The following is a 25,223-nucleotide window of genomic DNA, read 5'->3' as shown; positions in this document are numbered from 1 at the left end:
GTTATATACCAACTTAAATCTTAATTCTAGTTTTAAAACTCCATCCTTTCATATTAAGGGCTTGGACATAGGTTATACTTGGTGCTATTGTTGAATACCATGATACCCACTCCACATGATATTCATATGGCTTGAGGAAAGTCACAATGCCAATAACCTAGATTGAAAGTTTAGATCTAATGGTGGGGTTTGTAAGATTATTCAAAACCCTAACCTCAATTTACATCCTCATTTCCCTCCTTTCACTTGGTTCACACGGCCATGGCACTTCTATGCAACTCTGTAAGTTGTCTTGGATTTTCGTAGCCATGTGTTTTCCTCACAGCTAGATATTTTCGTGGAAAACTTGGTTATAAATAGGAGTGTTCATTCTTCGCTCTTAAAGAAGAGTCATTTCACTAATATATTTATATGAATATAGTTTCTTATATTTACTTACCTCTCTGAAACAATTTATAATGCTTCTTTCTTGTTTTTCCATCCTTTTTCTTTAGTACTCATTGTAATTTCTTATATGGGTTCTTTTATGCACTCTATCTCAATTTAAATTCCAAGGTTCGATACTAGATCTATTAATCTAATGTCACTCATTTATTACACTAAAATTTCTTGTATTCATTAAAAAAAGTATCTATTGGTCTCATTCTACGTTAACCCTTGTCCTTGGTTATAGAGAAGGAGAAATTTGTGTTGGAGTTTGTTCCTTGTTTACTTAGCGACTGGGGAATTTACAAAGTAATTTTATTTCTCCTTAAGGGTTTTATGTTATAATCTTCTAAAATTCTTAGGGTTTAGCATTTAGGGTTTAAAATGTTATAAAACTCTTAGGGTTTAGGGTTTATAACACTTTAGTAAAGGCTTTTAATAAACACTTAAAAGAGGTTACAAAATGCTAGTTAAAATGTTATAAAATGCTTAGGGTTTAGGGTTTAGGGTTTATAACACTTTAGTAAATGATTTTAATAAACACTTAAAAATTACAAAACACTTGTTAAAATGTTATAAAATGCTTAGGGTTTAAAATATATTGTCTGATTAGAGAATTTTTATGATCTCCATCACAAATTTATAGGGGTTGTGAATTCTAAAACAAATATTTCCTCTATACCATATAAAACTATCAATTTATGAAGTAAATCCAATCCAAAAAATATAAAATTAAGGGTTGATTGTTCTAAAAACGAAAGGTCATATTTCATTTGACTATTTAAGGAATAAAAACATGTGTTCACTTGGACTTATGATGATTTAAATACTTTCAACCCAAATGTAATGAAAAATGTGATTCCAATGAAACCTTAAACAACTTTGTTTCAATAGAAACTTAGAATAATGAATCCCAACCTTGAACCTTATGTTAAAAGTGAATTATATAAACTTCTAGTAGCTAGGATAATATTTCCTATCTGACACACTCAGTGGTTAGCAAATCTAGTTCTTGTAAGAAATAAAAATAGTGATATTCAACTCTATGTTGATTGTTTCAATATTAATAAATCCTAAGATAAGGACAACTATCATGTTCCATCCATGGAGTAGATTTTACAACACGTCTCTAGTTCTGATATGTTGTTTTTATTGGACAAATTTTTAGTTTACAACTAGGTTATGGTCTATCCTGTAGATTAGCTTAAGATTACCTTTAAAACTCTATGGAGCACTATTTACTATAGGATGATTCCTTTTAGGCTAATTAATTATAGTGCCAACTTGTAGAGAGAAATGGACATTGATTGTTGTGGCTTGATAAATGAGTCCTAATTTTGCTAACCACTTCACTATGTATGCTTTTGCATCTGATAGTGCATATTTTGTTGTTATCACCCAAAAGAACAATCAAAATGATGAAATCCCCATCACGTTTATGAGCTCTGCTTTTGAAGGGGAATAATTTTATTATTCAACTATAGATAATGAATCATTTGTTGTCTTTAAGGCAATGAAACATTTTTTACCATACTTGTTGACATCTAAGACCAATGTACTTGTCCCTTACACAGTAGTTAAAAATTTTCTAGTCTAGAAAGAGCTTAGTGAGAAGAGAGCACACTAGATGATAGCTCTCCAGGAATATGACATTGAGATAAAACCATCCCAAATTGTTAGAGGAAAAGGTATTTGTAAGCTAGTTGTTGATTCTATTAATGCACATGATGATGATTTATATTCAAATGATGAAGCATTTTTAACTTAGAATGAAATTTCATGTGTCCTAGATAATTATGACTCATGGTATATTGATATCAATATCTTCCTGATGCATGATACTACTCCTCATTATTTGGATGTGAGGAAAATAAAATAATTAATACTAAAATAAACTCCTTTTCATCTAATGAATAATATTCTTTTTGGAAAACAAAATTAGGAGAGTTTTTCTTCATTGTTTGAAATGGGAATATTCTATTTTTTTTTTAAAGAACTACATTCAGGTCTTTCTGGAGGTCATTTTCACAGAGAAACCACAACACACAACGTGGTAAGTGTCAGGTATTATGGGCCAACATTGATTAAGAATGATCTTTCCCTGGCCTAAAAATGTGAAATCTACTAGAAGGTTGTTGGTAGAGTCATGAAAGCTACCATCTGTAATACTTTTGCCCATTTATAATGTAGATTTATGTACTTGTTATTATGTTGGTGACTCAAATTTATATTGTGGGACTATGTGCCTGTGTTTATGATATGCAAAATACTTTCCCATATAGATATGTTAAATATTTTGGGGCCAGCATCCATGGGCATATGTGTTGGTGTTGATTATGTGGCCGAAGGTCCTAGATTGTAATAAAATGTATTTGTAAATATTTTAATAATAATAAAAAAAGACTGGATGTTGATCCCACTCCATTGTAACAACATGGGGGAGCTACAACTACACTAACACAGGGCAATAGTGTTGGCGACAAGTGTTAGTGAAAGTGGCACTGGGGCCCACGTAACTTTAGGAGCGCCATGTGGTAGAGAAAAGCCATGGAGTGTGAAAGTATATATTGGCATAATCCATTAATATTATGATTCCATATGGATTATCACTGATGATTATTACTTTGAGGATAAGGATGGTTTTGGACTTTGGTCCTAATAAACCATCTTAGTTACATGGAAAAATAATACACACATCTGTACAATATAGATGACACCTAGATTCATCCAGCAAAATGTACAGGTGAAGACTTTCCAGCTGAAGAAATCATTAAACACAAAAATAAAAAGTTTTCCAAAGGTTCAAGTTAAAAAGTCTACATGTGCGGGCCATCTTAAGGAAAAACTTAACAACCACGTGTCATTTTATTTGATAGTCATGTGGTCCAACAAAAGTATGATTCAACAGTCTCAGACCACTTCACAAAATTTGAATTGTGATTCCCTGACATGTACCACCAAAGGACAATCGATTTCGTTTCAAATTGGAGATATGCAGCCCCGAAGGGATCCTCTTGTCCTTCTCTTCAGTCATTTTCTCATTAATGAGCTAAGGGAGGGAAAGAGGAGTACACAATTCTATATAAACAAGCTATTGGAAGACCAAGAACAAGGAGAGGTAAAGCATTATTATGTTGTCAAAATTTATCCCTAGAAATCCAATATTCCATTGAGAAGAGGATTTCATCATTGAGAGTGTATTCATACTTCTTTGAGAGAGAGAGAGGAAGCTTACAAAGAGATTGAGAAAGGAACTTCCTTGTTTATGATTTTTTAGCACCATTGCTCAAATAATTCTCTCAAGTGTTTTGAATTCATCTATTGTATCTCTTCTACTTGCAGAAGTCAATAAACAGAGCCCTTTTCCTAAACTTTATTGATGTGTTTGCTTCATTGAGCATTGTTTATGTGTTATCTAGTGTAGTTTTTAATTTATGTTTATCTATGCATTTCTTCCATTATTTTCAATGTTTTGTTTATCCATGTTTGTCTACTAATAACAACCAATTACTTGTTTACTCATTGTAGGTAACAACCAAATCAAAGGAAGGTGTATTTGGTACTTGAATGCATGCCAAGCCAGGTGGACTACATTTTTGAGTGAGTTTGACTTTGAAATCAAACATATTAAGGGGAAGGAAAACCATGTGGACAATGCATTAAGTAGAAGATTGCATGATGTATATGAGATTTCATATGGTCAAGTGGAGTTTAATTTTTCCGAGAAGATTAAAGAAGCTATCATGAAAGATCCAAAATATGAATACCTTTGGCGACAAGCTAAAATTGCACAAAATTATAGGAAACAAACTAAATATGGTATTAACAACAAAAATTTGCTAATTTTCAGAGGAAGAATCTATGTCCCTAATCAATTCTCTATGAAACAATTTATATTGGATGAATTCCATAGAAGTTCCATACTTCATATCCAGGATATCAAAAGTTATTTTCTGTAATTAAAAAAAAATATTATTGGCCTGGTATGAGGAAATATACTACAAAATAATTAGCAAAATGCTTAGAGTGTCAATAGGTCAAGGCAGAACATAAACACCCTACTGGTTTGTTGCATCCTTTACCTATTCCTGAATGGAAGTGGGATACAATTACTTTGTATTTCATAACTAAGTTACCCAAATCTAAGAAACAAAGTGATTCTATTATGGTAATAGTAGATAAACTAAGCAAGGTAGCTCATTTCATTCCTGTTAAATCTACTTATCAAACAACCAAGGTGGTTGATATATTTATGAGGGGAATATTTAAGCGACATGGTATGCCTAGTGTTATTATCTTTGATCGGGATGTAAAGTTTACCTCTACATTTTGGAAATCACTCTTCACTGGATTGGGTACTCAAATCCACTACGGTAGTACTTATCACCCACAGACAGATGGTAAAACTGAGTAAGTAAATTAGGTGGTTGAGGATATGTTGCATATGTATGTGATGCAACAACCCAGTAAGTGGAAGAATACCTCCATTTTATGGAGTTTTCTTATAACAACTGTTATCTTAAATCGTTAAAAATGAGCCCTTCTGAGGTACTTTATGGGAAAGGATGTAGGGTTCCCTCTAACTGGAATAGTCCTGAGAATAAACTAATCTTAGGATCTGACATGTTAGAGGAAATGGAAAGTACAGTAAAAAGAGTTTGGTAAAATTTAAAAGTAGCTCAAGACAGAAAAAAAAGCATATGCTGATAAGAAAAGAACTTACCGAGAATTCCAAGTGGGTGACAATGTTTATGTGCAGGTTAAACCTAAAATAAGTTCCCTTACATGGGGAAGCTATGCAAAATTGGCACCTCGATACTGTGGGCCCTTTCAGATATTAGAAGGAATTGGACCTGTCACATGCTAGCTAGAATTTCCTAGCCATGTACGAGTACACAACGTGTTTCACGTATATATATATATATATATATATATATATATATATATATATATATATATATATATATATATATATATATATATATATATATATATATATATATATATATATATATATATATATATATATATATACACACACACACACACACACACACACACACACATATATATGATCCTAAACATATACTTAACTAGCGAGTTGTACAGGTACAAGTTTTAATAACTCATTTCTAAATTACAATTAATGAATTATGGGTTATATTTATGAAATACATGTTTGTAACTCTATTTTGTGATCTGAAATAGGTTGAACCAGACAAAGAATTCCTGGTAGAGCCCCAATGTATACTCGACTAGAGAGAAACCATGTAGTGGAGGCACTTTAGCATGGAGGAAGCTACTTGGGAAGATAAATAATTTATGTGAAGGGAAAATCCCTAGTTGTTACAGGGGAAAAACTAGAAAATAAACATGGGGTATGGTGTTTCGTTTGAGAGGGGGGAGATGTGACACCCACAAGTGATTGTGGATATTACTATTTTTTTGGTTAATAGTGTGAACTCGGTACTTTGTTAAAGTAGAGTAAATGTTTAAAAAGAATTATTGAATTAGTAAAAGATAATTAACTTCGTTGTTTTTGGAATTTAGTGGAGTCCTCGAATTTACAGAACAAACCCTGGTAATTCTCTTTTACTAGAAAGTTGATCATTAAGGTAGTTATCCCTACCTATTTCTTTTGGAAAAGAAAAGAGAGATAGGGCGCTGTAAAAAACGAGGGCAAGGAAAAATATTGCTTGAGCTCGAGAGACCAGTGGAAATCTATAAATAAAAATGCAAAGAGATTTTGTGAATAATTCTGGGTCGGACCAAGAGTCCTCAAGCTAGTGAATTATTTTGAAAATTGTTCTCTGTGACTACTCTAGAACTGAGGAGAACAAGGGGAGAAGATTGGTCGTAATAGGTAGTTTCTTGTTGGAAGCATGGAGTGGTCCCTTCTGTAAATTTGTGCTCAAGATAAGAGTAGACAACAAAAAATAACATCACATAAAATATATGTGAATATTTTCTCATATGAAGATAAATTAAATATGTCTTGAGGAAATTTCTTATGTCTATGTACTTGATAGATTAAATATTTCTTGAGGAAATTTGTTATGTCTATGTACTTGAGATAATTTTTAGAACAACAAGCTTTCCAAAAGATTGAAAATATAGTTAAATTTTCGAGAAGTTTAACTAGCTGAAATGTTATTCTGTGTTCTTTTCTTGAAAAGAAACGTTTATCTATGATTGATGGTATTTTAAATTCATTTACTCAAAAAATTATCATACTTAGGAATGATCTGTAGGGGCATCGAGTACCTGAGGAAAGGGGTTTATGAGAGACTGTAAACAACAAAGATCCAAAATTTGTATTGAGAAAATGAAGTTGGTAGACTCCCTGTAAGTAAGCCTCTATAGTACCATAAACGCACAAAGTGCATTGGATAAATCTTGATGACCAGAAAAAAATTACCTGTGGGTAATTTACACCAAATTAGTCGTCAATCTAGGTTAGTTACTGACAGCTAGAGGAACAGTCCCAAGATAGGGGAAAAGAAACATAGATGAATCTCTTATTTACATAGGAAGGATGGAAAAAGGAAACTATTAGTTGTTAAAGGAAAAATGAAGATGCGTTGAAGCCTTCAAAATGATTAACTTGAGAATCGAAAAAACACATTTTTTTGTGGTTTATTTCTTTATGATAAATTAATTTCAAACAAAAAATACGGGTTATCAAAACATAAGCTTTCCCTCCCTATATCCTGCAACTGAAAGAAAGAAATTACAACTGCAGAATAACCTGGTAATTCCATATATGTGGGATCTTAAGTGAAGAAACGTGTAATTCACACAAACAAAAGAAAATAGGATCGATTATACAAAATATATATAAAAATTCGATTGAAACAAAAAAAATTTACAACAAAAATTGAAGGAATGCACAGTTTTAGCCTTAGTACGAGAAAACTTAACAGAACACTTACATTTTCTATAAACCCACATATTTATGAATGTAGATAAAATTGTTACACCAAAACAAGTCAGAATCTACCATGCAACAAATTCACGGAGCCAAACTTCTCTAGAAATATTTGATCAACTTATAGTATACATTAAGAACACTAGTAGTAGATATTGAGGGACACCTCATACTCAGACACAAGAACAAAGGAGGAAAATAAAAATAAAACCGTCAGAGAAAGACGAAACCCTAATATGTAGCCTCGACAGAATTTAACAACATTTGGAATTACAAAGACCAGAGTGTGGCTGAACAGGTAAGAATAGGAAATACCCCGGGGCTGAAATAGTACCATCGATCACTGCCTCCTCCCAGTCCTACCAAACTCAGTCCAAGAGAACCTGAAATTCAAAGGAATAACAATAAAATGAGTAAGGAATCGTTAAAGGAGGCATATTTGTGAAATCATGGAGGAAAGTGGAAAAATTATATCACAGTAAAGGATTTACCTCAGGGGAGTCGAGTATGTCGTCATAGCTGAGGAAGCACTTTTTGGGTTCCATCATTCCAACTGATCTTATCCCAAACTCAAATCTAGGAATAAAATATGAGAAGGAATTTGGTTATTCCTATAATGAAACTGGAACCCATTCTACTATATTTCTTGCAGAAACATTGTGCCTCTTCCATTTGACTCAATGTAAAGGAGACAGCAAGCCCGAAGAAATATACCTGAGTGACCAATTGAATAACTTTCTGTGTGAAAACCAGGAAACCTCAAACCCTTGATAGTAGAACCTCCTCCTTCGAACAGATGGAGCGCAAATGACTGACTGTAATGGGGAATGGGGTAGTTGCTTACCCTAACTCCCCTCCCATGCACCCAAGTTGTTTGATCAAGGGTATGGAAATAAACAACAATGATCATGACCAAGTGGAAGGGTTGTAGGTTACCTCGGTTCCAGCAAAACTAAGAATGGGTAATGGTACACCCACACATACTATTATATAAATGAATCAAATCCAAGTTGGGTTGGTAAAACACAGATCGACAACATGAAAAATTAATCCAAGTTCCAAACACAAAGTTACAAATTGTCAAGTTACAACGTTCTGCATTCAATGTCACCAGGACCGAGACCTTAGGGAGGAATTCACATCACTTAATCAAATCCAAGTACTTGATATAATAATTATTAACCTGTGGTAGTGCTTACGGAATATTGGAATATGTAATTCTGTGTTAATTTTATTTAATGATTTTTTTTTATGGTATGCCAAGTGGATGTTATAGTGAGGTTTGAGATGATGGTATAACTTGGACCAGATACAACATGTGAGTGCATCGAACTTTGTGTTGTTGTTATCATGTGCCAACTTAACATTTTTGAGGTGGAGTTTCTTGTGTGAAAGTAATTGCATGTTTATTTAAACACATGATGCAGACCAAATTTAAAGAAATAGTATCAGTATTTATTCATGATGTTTTTAAAAAGAAACATGACAAAAAGGATAATTAAAGAAATGGTATTAGTATTTATTTAAGATGTTTTAAAAAAAGAAACATGGGGAAAATAATAATTTAAAAATTGTAAGCCTTAGCAAAATAATACTTCAAAAATATTATTTATTTATTATTATGAGCAAAAAGAATAATTAAAAAAATGATATTACTATTTACGCCTTAGCAAAAGAATACTTAAAAAATATTATTTATTTATTATTATGAGAAAAAACAATAATTAAAAAAATGATAATAATATTTATTTATGAGTTTTTTTTTATATTTATTTATGACCTTTAAAAAAAAACATGAGAAGAAGAATAATTATCATGAAAAGGGAAAAATTAATGAACCAAAAGGATAAAAAGTTAAAATATTAGTGTGGAAAATTCAAAATTATATATACAATTTTCTCTTTGAAATTTATAATATTTAATATTTAATAATAAAAAAAATTGTTGAGCCGATATGCTCATTCTATAGTCCAATGTCCAATGTGAAGGCAATGTGTAAGTATATCCATCTCTAAATAGAAAAACAATGTAGACTATAATAAAAATGAAAAAAATGTTATGCATATTTAATTAATTGTCCATATAACCTAATATAATTTCATGTAAAGTAATTAGAAGTACAAAAAAAATATGCAAGATATTTAATACGTGATATCAACTTCATATATATATATATATAGAAAAAAAAATTGTTAAAAGAAAATATTTTAATGTTGTATAGAATGAAATATCCAATGTGGCACAGACGATTAGCTAGGGTTTCAGGCATTTGCAGAGGTTCTTCTCCATGGAAGGTCACAAAGGAGGGAGCTCCACTCCCTCCTACAAGCAAACTTTGGCTAGCAGAGGTAAAAAACCAATAGAACATGATAGAGGTCCTTCAGATGGAAGGAAAAGGAATAGTGATGAGGAGAAAAATGGTACTAAATCAAATGAGGAAGCAGATAAGGAACAGGGAACAAAAGACAAAGCACAAAGGGGACCATGTAAACCCAAAGCTATGATCACACCAAGAGTAGTTTTAAATGATCCTACTCTGCAGGTGCACAAGGACCACATGTAGACATATGCAATCATTTGTAAATTCATGGGCTTATGGCCCACTGAAAAAGCTTTACAAACGTGGATTAAATACCACTGGAAATCGAAAGGAAGCATAGACCTACTACATCTTGGGTCAAAGGGATTCTTTACTGTGGTCTTTGCAAATATTGAAGATAAGGACAGAGTGCTTGAAGGAGGGACCTACTTTTATGCAGTAGCAAGCCTTTATATGAGACCATGGATTATGAATTTTTTCCTAGAGCGTGAGACTTTTACCTCAGTTATGGATTGGGTTAGACTCTAATCTCTACCTCTTGATTACTAGCAAACAAAATCCTTATCTACCATAGGAAATAAGTTAGGGCATTTTGTCAAAGCTTCTGAGGCCACTAGAAGGGGAAAATACACTTCCTTTGCAAGAATATGTGTGGAGATGGATCTCTTTGGAGCTCTACCGGATGAGGTAATCTTGGAAGTGTTTGATGAAGAATGGGTGAAAATAATGGATTATGAACATATTCCATTCAGATGTCGTAAATTCCATGGGCATGGGCACCTATTTAGAGACTGCCCTCTTAGTAAAATAGAAAACAAGAGTAAAGCTAACACCATGAAACATACTGAAAGCTTTCACAAAGTGGTTCATAAAGGAAAAGGAGTCAAAAGGGGGTTGAAGCTACATCGAATAGAAGGGAAACAGGCCAGTCAGAACAGGTTCCAATTACTAGAAGAAGAAGAAGAGATTGCAAAAGCAGATCAGGCAAAGGGAGGAAGCCCAGTGGAGGAGGAGAACGAAGAAGATGGTGAACAAACATAATAAATTAATAAACAGAAAGAAGCATGATGAGTGATACAGAACTGGAAATGGACTAGCAAATGACCCAGAGTGAGATGGAGATGGAGGACCATGAACTACAGCAGATTCTTGATAAAGAGAACCTAGATATGGAAGGATTCTTCAAACAAGGAACCAGGAAGGGGGTAGACTCGTTACCTCCAGAGGAGTTCAATAGATTTCAGCAGCTGTTTATATGGAAAACTTATACCAAAGGGTTGGAGAAGCTAAGAAACAATGAAAGGCAGGGCAACGAAGGTGTGAAAACTATGAAAACCACACTAGGATTACCACCCAGAAACCCGGGAAAGAAAAGAGGCAGGAAAAAGTAGAACGAGCTATTGATGGAATGTGGAAAGCTAATGATAGATTCAGGTAAGATGAAAGACCTAACTAGCTACTCCTTTACAAATCTTTAATAATGAAGTTCACTTCATGGAATATTAGGGGTCTAGGTAGTAAAAGAAAACAAAGATTACTTAGTAATAGAATGAAACAAGCAGCACCAAATGTGATCTTCATCCAGGAAACTAAATGTTCCATTCAAAAAATAAAAGAAATTCATAGAAAATGGCTCAATCGATTTGAGTTTCTGGAAGTCAAAGCAGAGAATACGGCAGGATGCATACTCACTCTTTGGAACCCCAAAAAAATTGGCTTTATAGATGTTGAGGCATCTAGGGATTATTTATTAGTGGTCATTCAACCTGTGGGAAATAAGGAAACCTACCTAGTTACGAATGTGTATGGCCCCCAAAGAATGGATGGTAAACTCAAGAGCTTAGAGATAGACATGTAGGAATACCATGGATCTTGGGGGGTGATTTCAACATGATCAAATCACTTTCGGAGAGAAAAGGAGGAACCAAAATTCTAAGTAAAGACTCTTTGGCATTTCAAACCTTTATAGATAATATGAAGCTAGTGGACATTGTAACGAGTAACGGTATCTTTACTTGGAACAATAAAAGAGGATGAGAGTCTCAGGTTGCCTCAAAATTAGACAGATTCATAATCTTAAAGGACCTTATGCTCAATGACAAGGAAATAGTAGCAATAGTTCTCCCCTTTGGAGGCTCTGATCACTGGCCTGTTCAACTACAGGTTCAGGGCATTGGTACCCCCAGGAATAGACCTTTTAGATTTGAGAATATCTGGCTCTCTCACCCAGATTTCATCAGCAACATAGCCAATTGGTGGTCAAAATATTTGAATATCTAGGGCACAAGAATGTTCCTTCTTCAAAAAAGACTAAAACATATCAATCTCAGGCTCAAAGATTGGAACAAGAATGAATATGGCAATATCTTTGAAGCAAAAAAACATGTTGAAGGTAAAATGTAGGAACTCAACCAAGCCCTTATCTCGGATGGCTTTGATAAAGTCAGAAGTGATCAAGTAACCAAATATCATCAAGACTGGGAGAATTTATGTAAACAAGAGGAAATATTTTGGTGACAAAAATCTAGAGTTCAATGGCTAAAAGAAGGAGAACATAACAGTAGACTTTTCCATAGATCCACTATGGCGAATAGAGCTCACAACAGGATTTATTCGATCAAGGACGAGGGAGGTAATGTTCTCAATTCTCATGAAGAAATAGAAGTTGTGCTAGTTCAGCACTTTTGAGGTATAACAAATGAAAGTTATTCAGATAGAGAACATTCCATCAGGGAATTAACAAGACATATAACTAGGCTGGTGTCTAGAGAGGACAATTTCAACTTTAATAGGTCAGTGACTAAAGAGGAGGTTAGTGAGGTCCTAAAAGAAATTCAAAATGGTAAGGCACTAGGCCCAGACGGTTTCAATGTAGATTTCTTTAAATCTTGTTGGAATATAGTCAAACAAGATATTCAGAATGTAGTAGAAGATTCTAGGATGAATAGAACTATTTTGAAGGTCCTAAATACCTCCTTTATCTCCCTGATCCCTAAATAGGATTTGTCTCAAAATCTTGACACGTTTAGACCCATAGCTTTGTGCAATGTGGTTTACAAGATTATATCCAAGGTTGTGGCCAATAGACTCAAACCTCTTCTTCCTACCCTATTTTCTATGGAACAATCTAGATATGTGGAAGGTAGACAAATTCTCAATAACATCATTCAAGCACATGAGGTGGTGCACTCTCTGACTAGCAATAGGAAGGCTGGAATGATCATGCAATTGGACATAGCCAAAGCTTATGATAAGCTGAATTGGACCTATATCAGGAAAGTTCTTATTGCTTTTGGGTTTGATCATAACTGGGTTAGATGGGTCATGGCCCTAGTTACTTCTTCCAACTTTTCAATTTTGGTTAATGGTTCTCCCTCGGAGACTTTTATTCCTTCAAGAGGCCTCAGGCAGGGAGACCCACTCTCTCCCTTTCTCTTCATCCTCATGATGGAAGGACTGGGTCGGTCTATCAAGCATGCAAAAGAAGTTGGTAAGATCAAAGGTCTCCAACTTTCTGATAATGGACAGGCCTTGACTCATCAACAATTTGTTGATGATACCATGCTATAGGGAATCCCCACAGTCAAAGAAGCTCTTGCATATAAGCAAATCTTGAGTGACTTTTCCATGGCTTTAGGTATGGAAGTTAATGTCTCCAAATCTAAGATTTTTTTCTTTAATACTAATATTGCTATTCAGAGGAATATCTCTAGAATTCTGGGCTTTCAAAGGGAGATCCTCCCATCAAAATATTTCGGAGTTCCTCTAACTACCAAAACTTTACACAAGAGCATCTGGGAGTCATTGATTAATAAGTTGCAAGATAAAATTAGGAAATGGACTATTTGATCTTTAAACTTGGCTGGTAGGTTGGTGCTTACAAAGGTTTTCCTTCAATCAATCCCAGTCTTCATGCTATCAACTCTCCCAGCTCCAAAAGGGGTCCTGCAACAATTCAAAACCATACAAAGAGACTTTCTTTGGGGAAAGGGGGAAGAAAGAAATAAATGGGCCTTGGTAGCCCGGGAAAAAATCTGCAAACCTAAAAACCATGGGGGTCTTAGATTGGATGATCTTGAGATTCTAAGAAAGGTCTTAGGTGAAAAATTATGGTGGTGTTGGGTAAAAGACCCAGAGGCTCAGTGAGCTATTATTTGGAAAGAAAAATATGTCAGCACTTGGAAAAATAATGATCACATAAGGATGTCTAGAAATATAAAGGGCTCACACATTTGGAATAAGGCTTGGGAGAATATGGGCTTAGTACAAGAAAATAGCTTCTAGGAAATTAGAGAGGGAGACTTAGATTTATTCTGGGAGGATAAATGGCAACAAGAACCTATACTATTAAAAGAGGACTTGGGGGACCTCAAGGAAGAGACATATACTAAAGGGTTATCTAAGGTAAAAGATTTTTGGGATCAAAACAACAGTATAGGAAAATGGAGAACCTGGAGGAACTTTGATTTTAGGGATGATAGCCCCCTGAAAGCTAAAGCAGAGACACTAAAGAAAATGTTGGAAGAGAGGAAGATTTTAATATCAGGGGAGCATGACCAACTAAGATGGGGCAACAATAATGAGGGTACCTTTAATCTGAAGGAGGAAAAACTCATACTCCTTGATCTAGATTCCCATGTTCCGAATAGGATTTGGCAAGACCTATGGAGGCATCAAGGCTAGATGAAAATTAAACTCTTCATGTGGCTCGTTCAACATAGGAAAATTTTGACCTGGGATAACATTCAGAAGAGGGGTGTGCTGGGGCCTTCCAGATGCCAACTCTATGAAGCCCAAGAGGAAACAATGGAGCACCTTCTCAACAATTGCATTTTTACCTCCAGGTTGTGGGATTATTTTGCCACGATTTTCCAATAGACTGATAGGGACAAAGTGAGTATTATCAACACCCTAAATAATTGGAGAAGAAACTTTTCAAATTATGAAGTTCTGGGCTCAGCATGGGCACTTACGCTAAGCTTTATTATATGGAATGTCTAGAAAGAAAGGAACAATAGAATCTTCAAGAATGAAAAGAAGCCATCCCAACGCCTTTATGAGCAGATCTTAAAACAACTCAAGGAGACGGTTGGAACTATAGTGCGAAATCTCCCTAAGAACCCACCTTCAGCAGCAGAATTGAGGATTCTCAGTAAGCTGGGTTTGTAGGGACTTATTCCTTAGGGCCTGGATAGGAAGGTAATAACAATGGAATCTGAGCAAGATTTCTGGCATCCTCCCCCTAAGGGTTTTTTGAAATACAACATTGATGGGGCTTCAAAAGGCAACTCGAGCACTGTTGGTTATGGAGGGGTGTTAAGGGATGAGAACGAAAGTATTATTTTCATCTTCTATTGCCATTTAGGAAGAGCCACCAACAATATGGGGAAATTAATGGCTATGGAGCAATGTTTAGATTTCCTGGAACAAGATAATCGCCAAAATGTAATTGTTGAAGTTGTTTAGGGTTAATCATTAACACAGTCAAGAGAATCAGCTGGGGTACAAAGCTAGAAAAAGCCTCAAGAAACTGGAGGCTAATCTAGGTCTTTCAATGAATTAAAAGTCACCTCCAGTACCTTCAAATAGTAAGTTTTAAACATGTGTGAAGAACGACCAATAAATTGGCAGATCTTCTAGCAAATCAAGGAGTGATCTGCACAGAAAATAGGGTTGCGATGAGTTGGCAATAGTTGCCTCAGAACAGATTAAAGGCGAATTGTTACGACCAGGCAGATGAAGATAGGATGGTGTTTTGGAACAGATCCATGGAGACGGGGTCCAGATGATGCAGTTGCTTTACCATTGATGGTTTTTTCACAGTCGCGTCTTTAGTGGGTGGCAAGCCATTGTCGGCCTTCACAACCCGGGTAAGTACATGCATAGAGACTCCAACTGGTAGCAGTTCGGGAGACTCTGGTTTTTGGATGCTCAGCAGGATTGTGGGAGTTACATATTTCATGGGTTCAGGTAGAGTAGATACAGCGAGAGGCCGGAATCCAAGAACTCTTGGCGGCCTCAAAACCTTGGGTTTTCCTTCTTTGATCGCAATACTGCATCTGGGGAAGTTTTTTAGTGATCACAGGCCTTGCAAGCGGGAAGTGGTTTTTCCGAAATGGGAGCGATTCCATTTAGTGAGATACACGTGGCATTGGGGTCGAATAGAATACCGCCCTCATCGCATGCTATTGTTCGGTGATGTAGACCTGTGTGATATGATCCTCAGCCGTCGGATTAAGCAAGGCAGATCTACGATTGGGATCGATCGAGCATGTTGGTGGGTCCATGTGGGAAAGCTTCATGCTTCTAAGTACTGTGAAATCGGCCACGACCATTAGATCGCGTGAGGAGGTTCAACGGTTGATATTAAATATACATGTTAGGAAGACGGCGAGAGGGGTTAATGCATTTTATTCTTGGTGGGATGCAAAATGTTCTTGGCAGGAATCGTTGTTCTTTGTACGTTCTACAGGTTCACGGGTTTCTAAGTTATTCGGGCATGAAATCCTTATATATCGATACATTTGTTCCTCTTCAGGTCCGATTCTTTATTCTCGTTAGCCGACATCAACATTGTTTTTCTTTTGAGAGTTTTGAGGTTTGGTTTGTAGGGGTCGGGGCTTTTGCCTTTGGCCCATTAACAAATTGAGATTGGTTTTTTCCTTGGTCCACAGCTCTTCATGGAATGTTGTACTTTATGTATTCTATTTACTGATTAATGAAATAGAAGGTTCGACTCTTGCTTCAGCAAAAAAAGAAAGAAATATCTAATGTGGGTTACGAATAAAATATTTGAATATGAATTAATATTGACATATATTTAAAAATATATCAATAAAAAAATACGAATTAGGTTGTTTTTTGCACTCTCAAATATGTTTACACATTATGAAATTTGATCCTTCTTTGCTCAAGTTAGATCTGTGGTTAAGATGGATCTATGCTAGTATAATTAGTCCTAAGTCGAAATTGGGCAAAGAGGAACGGGGAATGGGAAACCACTCTTGAAAAAGATGAGGAGGGTTCGATCGCGGAGGTTCTGGTCGGAACCAGGTCCTGACTAAACAAGGGTTAGGGTTTACCTTGGGAGCGTCGACCGGAGGGCGAATGTACGACGCGCAGGGTTTCAGAAGACAACGAAAGGAGAATGGGCAGCTGGAGGTTTTTTACTGCACAGGGTGGACAGCTGGGAACAAAGGGTAAAAAATACTTTTGACTCCTGTGCTGGCAGAAAAAACCGTTTCCGCGAACAACCCTGAGAATTGCACAGTAACCATGGTAAACTCCAATGAGCTTGTGGATCTGGACCCGGTTATGGAGGATATCCTGTCGGTATGGGGTAAAGACCCGACAGCAAAGAATATTGAACGGTATTTTGGAGATGCAGGGAATTTCAGATCCGGAACCCTTTCGCCGGAAACGCTCAGGATCAACCAATCCTTCCATCAATTGACTCAGGGTTATGATGAGAACGCTCTGCTTCATCAAGATCTCCATGTTTTTCAGCAGCCGGCCAAACCAGGTGAGGATTCATTGCATGCAGTTTTTCGCCACCCGAGCCAAGGAAATAAAGGGAAATCGCTCGCTGTGGAGCCAGTGCTATCTGGGGGTTTAGAGGATATAGTTAATTTCATTACTAGCTCCGAGCAGTCGGGTGAAAAGAAGGCAGGAAGAGTTTCAGCGTTAACAAGGGTTTCCATTGGGAAAGAACAGGGCGCTTCAAAGGGAAATGGAGGTCGGCCGGAAGATGCGACTGAGTTTTCTTCAGATCTACAAAAGGCAACACATGCAGAAGACCCGGGTCTTCAGGTAACTCATCTATCTCCTGCCAATTTCTTTCGGGAGGCTTTGGATATTCCAATATCAGATAGGCCCGAGTCTGGGCACACACAAACAAACCCTAGTTTGGAAGGGTCCGATTTAAACAGGGAGGCAAGGGAGGAAGACTCCGGCGGAAAGAAAAAAGGGGAGAAGCGGAAAAAACAAAGACCTATTTGCGATCAGGAATTGGAAGGGAACCTGGTTTTGGGTATGGAAGTGAGCATTGAGGAAGCTTTGGAGGTGGCAGACTGCACTGTGGTGGGTAGGGCGAGAGGGAAGAAATTTTCCTCTAGCTTCATCCAAGAATGGGGAGAAAAGAATTGGCTGTCAGGTCAAGAAAGGGCATTCGAAGCCTCAACCTTAGCGAAAGGATGGTTTATGCTTCGGTTTGAGAACAAAGAGGCGGCTGACTGGGTGATTGCAAGGAACTGGGTTATTGGGAATATCCCTGTTCTCATGAAAAAATGGACACCTCTGTTCGATGCCGGCCGCGAAAAAACGGATGTCTTCCCGGTCTGGGTCAGGGCTCCGGGTTTGCCATCGTTCTTATGGACCGAATCTATTTTCAAAGCCATAGGGGACAGATTGGGTAATTATCTGGGAGCTGACATGTCCTTTCTGAAAACCCGGAATAAAGCCATGGCACGGATTTTAGTCAGTTTGAACCCTGGCAAAGGACTTGCAAAGAAGATTAATCTGCAATATAAGGAACTGGTGTTCGAACAGATCTTGGATTATGAATACCTGCCTTTCAGGTGCCACAGATGCCACGAATATGGGCATCTGGCCAAGGAATGCCCCCTAGGAAGGCGAAGGCGGCGATTCCAAAGGGCAACAGCTCAGTGGGAGACTGCTTACAGTCCAATCCATCATTCTCAGGGACAGGAGCTCCCAGCAGAACAGATAAATGTAGATATGGAGACCGCGGCCCACATGGAAGTGCAGCTGCCGGAAACAGCTCAACAGGCTCCCCTGCCCACTATTGCGGATAAAGAGTTGGAACTGGAGACTGCCCCAGCAAAAGCGGAGCTTCATGAGGGGACGACACTGCCTACCGATGGAGCAATGGGTATGTGCTTTGAATCAACCACTCCTCCTCTTCAAATTTCTGAATCTATGGATGTTTGTTTGGGCCAATCTCCTCCATGTACGCATGTCTTTTCTAATAATAATGATAGAATAATAAAACATGATGAAATCATTGATGGATCCGGAATTGAAGACCTCTCGGCTGCTTTGCCCTCCCTAGACCTGAACAGTGAAGGTGTTTCTCTTGAACCTGGCCCCTCGGCCATTCTCCCATCATGCCCCTACAACCTCAGATCCCTCGACAATAAGCCTGTTACTTCCGATTCTGTAGGAGGTATTGGTCCGCTTCCCTTCCAAAGCCAAAAAAGGAAAAAAAGAGGTCGAAAATCCAACCTTTCCATGGCTCAGATAAAAGCTAAGTTTGATGTAGCTGATGGAAAACAACAGTCTATCACTGGGGCTCTTAGAGCAGTGCAGGCCCCGGAAGAGGTTATAAAATGATCTTGACCTCTTGGAACTGTAGGGGTTTAGCCAGTAAACCCAAAAAACTGGCCATACGGGAGATGTTTCTAAATTCAAAAACAGACATCCTTTTTCTACAGGAGACCCTTGGAAATGGAGTTGAAGTGGAGACAGCGTTAAATGCTCTGTTGCCTGGCTGGAGATTCTCAGCAATTGATTCCGAAGGTCACTCTGGAGGATTGGCAATAGGCTATAGGGAAGGAAGAATTAAGGTTTGGAATCAGTGGGGGACGAAACAGGCGATGGGAATGGAAGTTCAGTCCACGGATTTTGCCTTCCCCCTAACCATCTGCAATGTATATGGCCCCTGCCAGGATAGGGTGTCTTTCTGGAATGATCTGATGTCAAAATCTTTCTTGAAGGATAAAAACTTGGTGCTGGGAGGGGATTTAAACTTCTCTATAGGTAGAGCGGAGGCATGGGGTCCTTCGGCCAGGGAAGACCCCCTGTCAGAATTTTTCTTAAATATGTTCACTGTCAACAATCTAATCGATATAAATTTGCTCAAATTAAAGCCGACTTGGAGGAACAGGAGAACAGGGGATGCTAGAGTGGCAAAAAGGCTGGATCGTTTTCTCATAAATGATGAGTTAGCGGCCAGGATTCCCATGTTTCGACAATGGATTGAAGAAGGAGGGCTCTCAGATCACTTCCCAGTTTTCTTAGAATTCTCCATTCCTCCTCCAAAGCCTCCTGCACCTTTTAAATTTAATTCTTCCTGGTTACAAGATGATTCTTTTATCAATCTATTCAAGCAAACATGGAAGCACCCTGAAGCCAACGTCCAAGAGGACAAAGGCTTCTTGTTTATGGAAAATCTCAAAAGACTGAAGAAAGCTACCATAAGCTGGGCAAAGGCTAGGAAGGAAGCCCAGAATGAGGACTTTAATAAGATATGTGAGGAGCTTAAAAAGCTGGAAAGCATAGAGGAGGACGGATATGTGTCTCAGGCTTCAAAGGATAAAATTCTTCACCTTGAGAAACTCAAGATCCAAATTCTTCTGGCTAAAGAAGAGGAATGGAGACTAAAGAGTAGAGCAATATGGCTAAAAGCTGGAGATGAAAACACCAGTTTTTTCCACAACTATGCTAAAGGGAGGAAGTCGGCAAATACTATCTGGGCCCTAAAAAACGAAGAAGGAAGGGAGGTGCAGACTTTCAAATCCCTGTCTGAGTTAGGACAAAGACACTTCCAAAAGCTATTTGCAGATCCAGGAGAGACCACAATTGCTGAGGTAATAAAGACTGCTCAATGCTTTTCAAGATTCCTAGAGGAGGATGAAGCGGAGGACCTATATTTCCAGGTAACAAAGGAGGAAGTAGAATCAACAATAAAATCCATGGCAAAAGAGAAAAGTCCTGGGCCAGATGGATGGTCCATCGAACTGTTCCTCCACTTCTTTGACCTAATAGGAGCTGAAATCACAGAAGTGGTGGAGGAATCCAGGAAAAAAGGTGAGGTCTATAGCCCTTTTAATGCTACTTTTATAGCTCTCATTCCAAAGAAGGAAGTTCCTGAATGTTTTGAGGATTTCAGGCCAATTTCGCTATGTAACAGTATCTATAAAATCATAGCAAAGGTGATAGCGAACAGAATCAAACCAATTTTGTCGCGGCACATTTCAATGGAGCAATTTGGCTTCTTATCGGGAAGACAAATTCATGAAGCCATAGGAGTTGCTCAGGAGGTCATGCATAGTGTCAGACAGAAGAATAAGAAGGGTGTTGTCATTAAAATTGATTTATCCAAAGCATATGACAGAATAAACTGGTTATATATCAGGCTGCTTCTAACTCATCTTGGTTTTAAAACTGATTTCATCAGCTGGATCATGGGCTGTATCTCGAACGTTAGTTATGCAATTCTCATCAATGGAGCAGCTTCTTCTTTCTTCAAAGGTCAAAGGGGCCTGAGGCAGGGATGCCCCTTGTCCCCTCTCCTTTTCCTGTTAGTTGCAGAGGGCCTCAGCCAGCTGATCCACAAGGCCAGAAGGGAGGGGAAGGTAAAAGGTATTGAAGTAGCTACTAATTTATTTATCTCACATCTCCTTTTTGTTGATGATATCTTGATCTTCACAAATACTGAGCAAATTGAAATAAAGGAATTAAAAATCATTTTAGAGCTGTTTCTGAAAGCAACAGGCATGCAGATAAACTCCAGGAAATCCCAGCTGATAATGACAGGTATAGCAGCTCAGGAGAGGGCAAGGCTTCAATCTTTCTTCCCTTTCCAGCCTAGTACTTTGGATCTTCCTTTCAAGTACTTAGGTTTCTGGCTAAAACCAAATGCTTACAAGAAGGAGGATTGGAACTGGCTGATCGCAAAGATAGAATCCAGAATTTCCCATTGGAGTTTCAAATGGCTCTCTAGAGCGGGGAGATTGACCCTTATAAAATCAGTGCTTTTGGCCATTCCAGTATACTGGGCAGCACTAACTTGGGTTCCCAAGGGCATCATGGAAAAGATCAGAAGACTATGTAGCAGATTCTTATGGGATGGCTCAAAGGAAAACTCGGTGCTACCATGGGTGGCTTGGGATAAAGTGGCAAGGTCTAAGGAATGGGGAGGCTGGGGGATTAAAAGTCTTCCCGACTTTAGTCTCTCTCTGGCAGAAAAATCGGGATGGAGACTTATAAAGATGGAAAACCTATGGACCAGAGTGGTAAAAAGAAAATATATAGACCCTGTCCCATTGGAAGATTGGATAAGAAACCCGGTCAAGAACAAGCAGAATGTCTCAGTGATATGGAAGGCAACGGTGGAATCATTCAAGGTAATTGAACAAGGATTGGCATGGAAGATCGGGAATGGTAGGAATCTGAAGATTGGGAAAGATCCTTGGATAGGATGCAATGAAAACTATGCCTTATCACCTGGATTAATCAGGCATTTAGAAGGAAAAAACATTTTTACCCTAGACCAGGTGGAAAAGGCAGGTCAATCAAGCATGTGGAGTCAGGCATGGAAAGATGGAGGGGACCTTGAGCTGGATCAGAGGTGGTGGAATGAATGGCATTCTTTTACTCAAGAACTTCTTCGCTCCAATGTAAGGATTAAAGACAGTCCGGACAGTCTGATTTGGGCCCACGGAGAAACCGGAGATTATTCTCCAAAAGACGGATACAAGTTCATTCTATCCAGGAAAGGATGGGGAGAACCAGAGTGGTGGTCGAAACATATTTGGAAGCTAAAATGTCCAGCAAAGGCCAGACTCTTTTTCTGGTGCCTTCTAAGAAGGAAAATCCCAACCTGGGACATTCTTCAGTCTAGATACATGCATGGTCCTGGGAGGTGCACTCTTTGCAAAGATGAAGTGGAATCAATCAACCATCTTTTTCTAAATTGCATTGAAACAAAGAAAATCTGGGGGGAGGTAGAGAAATTGATGAATAAAAAGTTTCATTGGGGCAATGGGAACCTGGATGAGGCATGGTCTAAATGGTGGCATCAATATCCGGAAGGGAACATGAGAAATCTTCCGCCCATCATCTGCTGGGGCGTCTGGCTTGCTAGAAACAGAAGTATTTTTCAAGATAAGGGAACTCCGCCAAATGTCACTGCCATTCAAGCGGTTTCCATCTACACTTCTATCCCAGAACCAGAGGAGAAAAAATCCCAAAATGTAAATAAGACAGTGCAAATCAAAGAAGGCATTCCCTGGGCTTTCTTTGACGGAGCCTCACAAAACAACCAAGCAGGAGCAGGCATTATCATCCATCTAAATGCAAACCACTCCCTCAAAGCCTCAGTTGGATTGGGGTCAGGATCAAACAATTTTGCCGAACTGTCAGCTCTGAGACTCCTCCTATGTTGGCTAATTCAAAGAAACACCTTCACTATTCAGATCTTTGGAGACTCTCTCAATGTTATAAATTGGGTCAACGGAAAAAGCACTTGCAAAAACCAATTTTTGAAACCCATGCTGGAAGAACTGCTGGTATTAAAAACATCTTTTAACAACTTCTCTCTATGCCATATCTACAGGGACAACAACGAATCCGCGGACAAGCTTTCTAAGGAAGGTTTGCAGCAAACTTTGGGAGGTTGGAAAATAGTGGAAGACTGCCAAGGACAGGTTCTAACATCAGGAGTGCCGCCATATGCATAATCTACAGCTGCTGTTTTTACATATCTTTTTTCTTTTTTTCATGCACAGGCATATACCACAGACTTCTAAATCTTTTTTTGTATATGCAACTGGACTTTATGGTTTTTTTACTTTTATATGGGTTGTTTTCCTCTCTGTTGAGGAGACCCAAATGATATGATGTATTTTGTTTTAAATTGCCTCTCTTGGGGAGGACATCTTTTGATCATGGCTGTAAGTCAAAACTCAGCTGAGGGATCTTCTACTTACAGCAGAATTTTGCTCTGAAAACAGTGGAACAAAATGACAGTAAGGAGGATTTTGATTGATTGCATGGTCAATCAATCAACAGTATTGGAAATGCTCAACATATGCAATGTAACTTTTTATTTTCTTAATAAAAAGTTCTCTTTTTCTTCGGAAAAAAAAATTAGTCCTAAGTCAGAGAAAAATGGAATAATTATATATCAATTGAAAAAGGGGCATGATGGCTAGGGATTTGGATAAAAAATTTTAGGTCTCTCATCACGGGTACCGAATGCATCACCAAATGAAGCACATAAAAATATATTGTAAATTTAGAAACATGTTTGGTATTAGTTACTTCACAATGGCACTAGGAGTTTGTACTTTTAAAAAAAATGTATAAATAGAATTTTCCAAATTGTAATGGGAAAACATTATTAAAACGATAGATAGACTCTAATATGCCAAAATTCAGCATTTGAATATAACAAATTTAAATAAATTTTTTATACATTTACATATAGTGTGGAAAATATGCACCCTTTGCATCTTCAACAATGAAACAACTCATTTCCCATACGTCCACATGATCAACAACATGACACGTCAACATGGGTATCTGGTACACTGGCATAGTGTTCTTCTTTTCACATGAACACGGGTATTTGGTAGGCTATCACAATTTTTTTCTTTTCACACGAAAAACCATGTTGTATCCCACATCTAGGGGAGAGATGTCTAATGTTGTGCAGGGACTAGTAATTGATATAGTACTGGTCCCACCAAACCACCAGAAGTTGAGACTTGTGCAACCAATATTTAAACAAAAGTAAATAACATTAAGTGAAAATATGTTTTAATTTATACCCAAAATTTCCCAAAACATTGACTCGGCCCACAACTATCCATAAATAGTATCTTAATACTTAAGAGTACAAATCATATTGACCCAACTAGAAAATAGATAAAACCATAAATCATTCCAAAATGGTCTATTCTACAAGTACAAAGTAGCAGTGACTTCAATCCCCACTGATCAAAACTGAAGCTATATATCCCAAATAAATATATATACCTGCACATAGTAAAAGTGAATTTATGTCAACCATAATTGTTGTGTTGTCCAACATTTAAACTCATTTTGTTCAATAAATGACACCCAACCCAATAACATTCAAACCCATAGTGTTCAATAAATGACACCCAACTCAATAACTTTAATAAATGACACCCAACCCATTCTATTTCCCATTAAAATGGATCAAAGCACATGGATCAACAAAAAACAAATACCTAGCCATTGGACCACATCCAATTAAATCCAGATCACACATTCAAGATGAAGCCTTTGCAATCCATGTCCATGCTCGCCACCAATTAAATTCAAGTGAAAAAGACTATAAAAGTAGCTCAACCAATACTGAAGTTGCATGTTTAACATTCAAACTATTCACCACCCATGGAGACAAACCATCACAGAAAATTTAACAGTATATTAGAATACCATACCTAGTTTCTCTATATGTTTTTACTTTTAAATCATGCATATGATATCTTGGGAAAATTAAATAAAGTTGTGACACAACATTGTTCGATCACAATTGCAACCTATAAAGTTTCAAAATGCAGTAGATTGCCTAGTGTTCACAAATATGTATGTTTATTACTGCATCTCATAATTGAAATCCCACAAGAAAACTTGACACATATGTATATAAATTGGGGCAAAAGGAAATAAATAAATTGAATTATCCAAGAGTAAAAAAATTGCAGCGATATAATACCAATAAACGTTATTTTAGCGAACAATATAGTACCAATACCAACGCCATTCCACAACCTG

General features: G+C 37.4%; 1 protein-coding gene across 1 annotated transcript; it reads left to right on the top strand.

Annotated features, from left to right (window-relative positions):
• The first annotated feature begins 16,949 nt into the window (after nucleotides 1-16,949).
• On the top strand, nucleotides 16,950-23,155 carry LOC149239017 (uncharacterized). The gene is made up of 2 exons (XM_089369727.1): nucleotides 16,950-19,013; nucleotides 19,127-23,155. Exons 1-2 carry the CDS (start codon nucleotides 16,950-16,952, stop codon nucleotides 23,153-23,155), a joined length of 6,093 nt encoding a protein of 2,030 aa, XP_089225853.1.
• Nucleotides 23,156-25,223: the final 2,068 nt, after the last annotated feature.

The sequence above is a fragment of the Pinus tabuliformis genome, chromosome 8 (assembly GCF_031772625.1).
Source record: "Pinus tabuliformis cultivar Carrire ecotype Pingquan chromosome 8, CPIR1, whole genome shotgun sequence".
NCBI classification, from domain to species: domain Eukaryota; kingdom Viridiplantae; phylum Streptophyta; class Pinopsida; order Pinales; family Pinaceae; genus Pinus; species Pinus tabuliformis.
The sequence above is the reverse complement of the archived record's forward strand: the minus strand, read 5'-3'. Positions and strand labels throughout refer to the sequence as shown.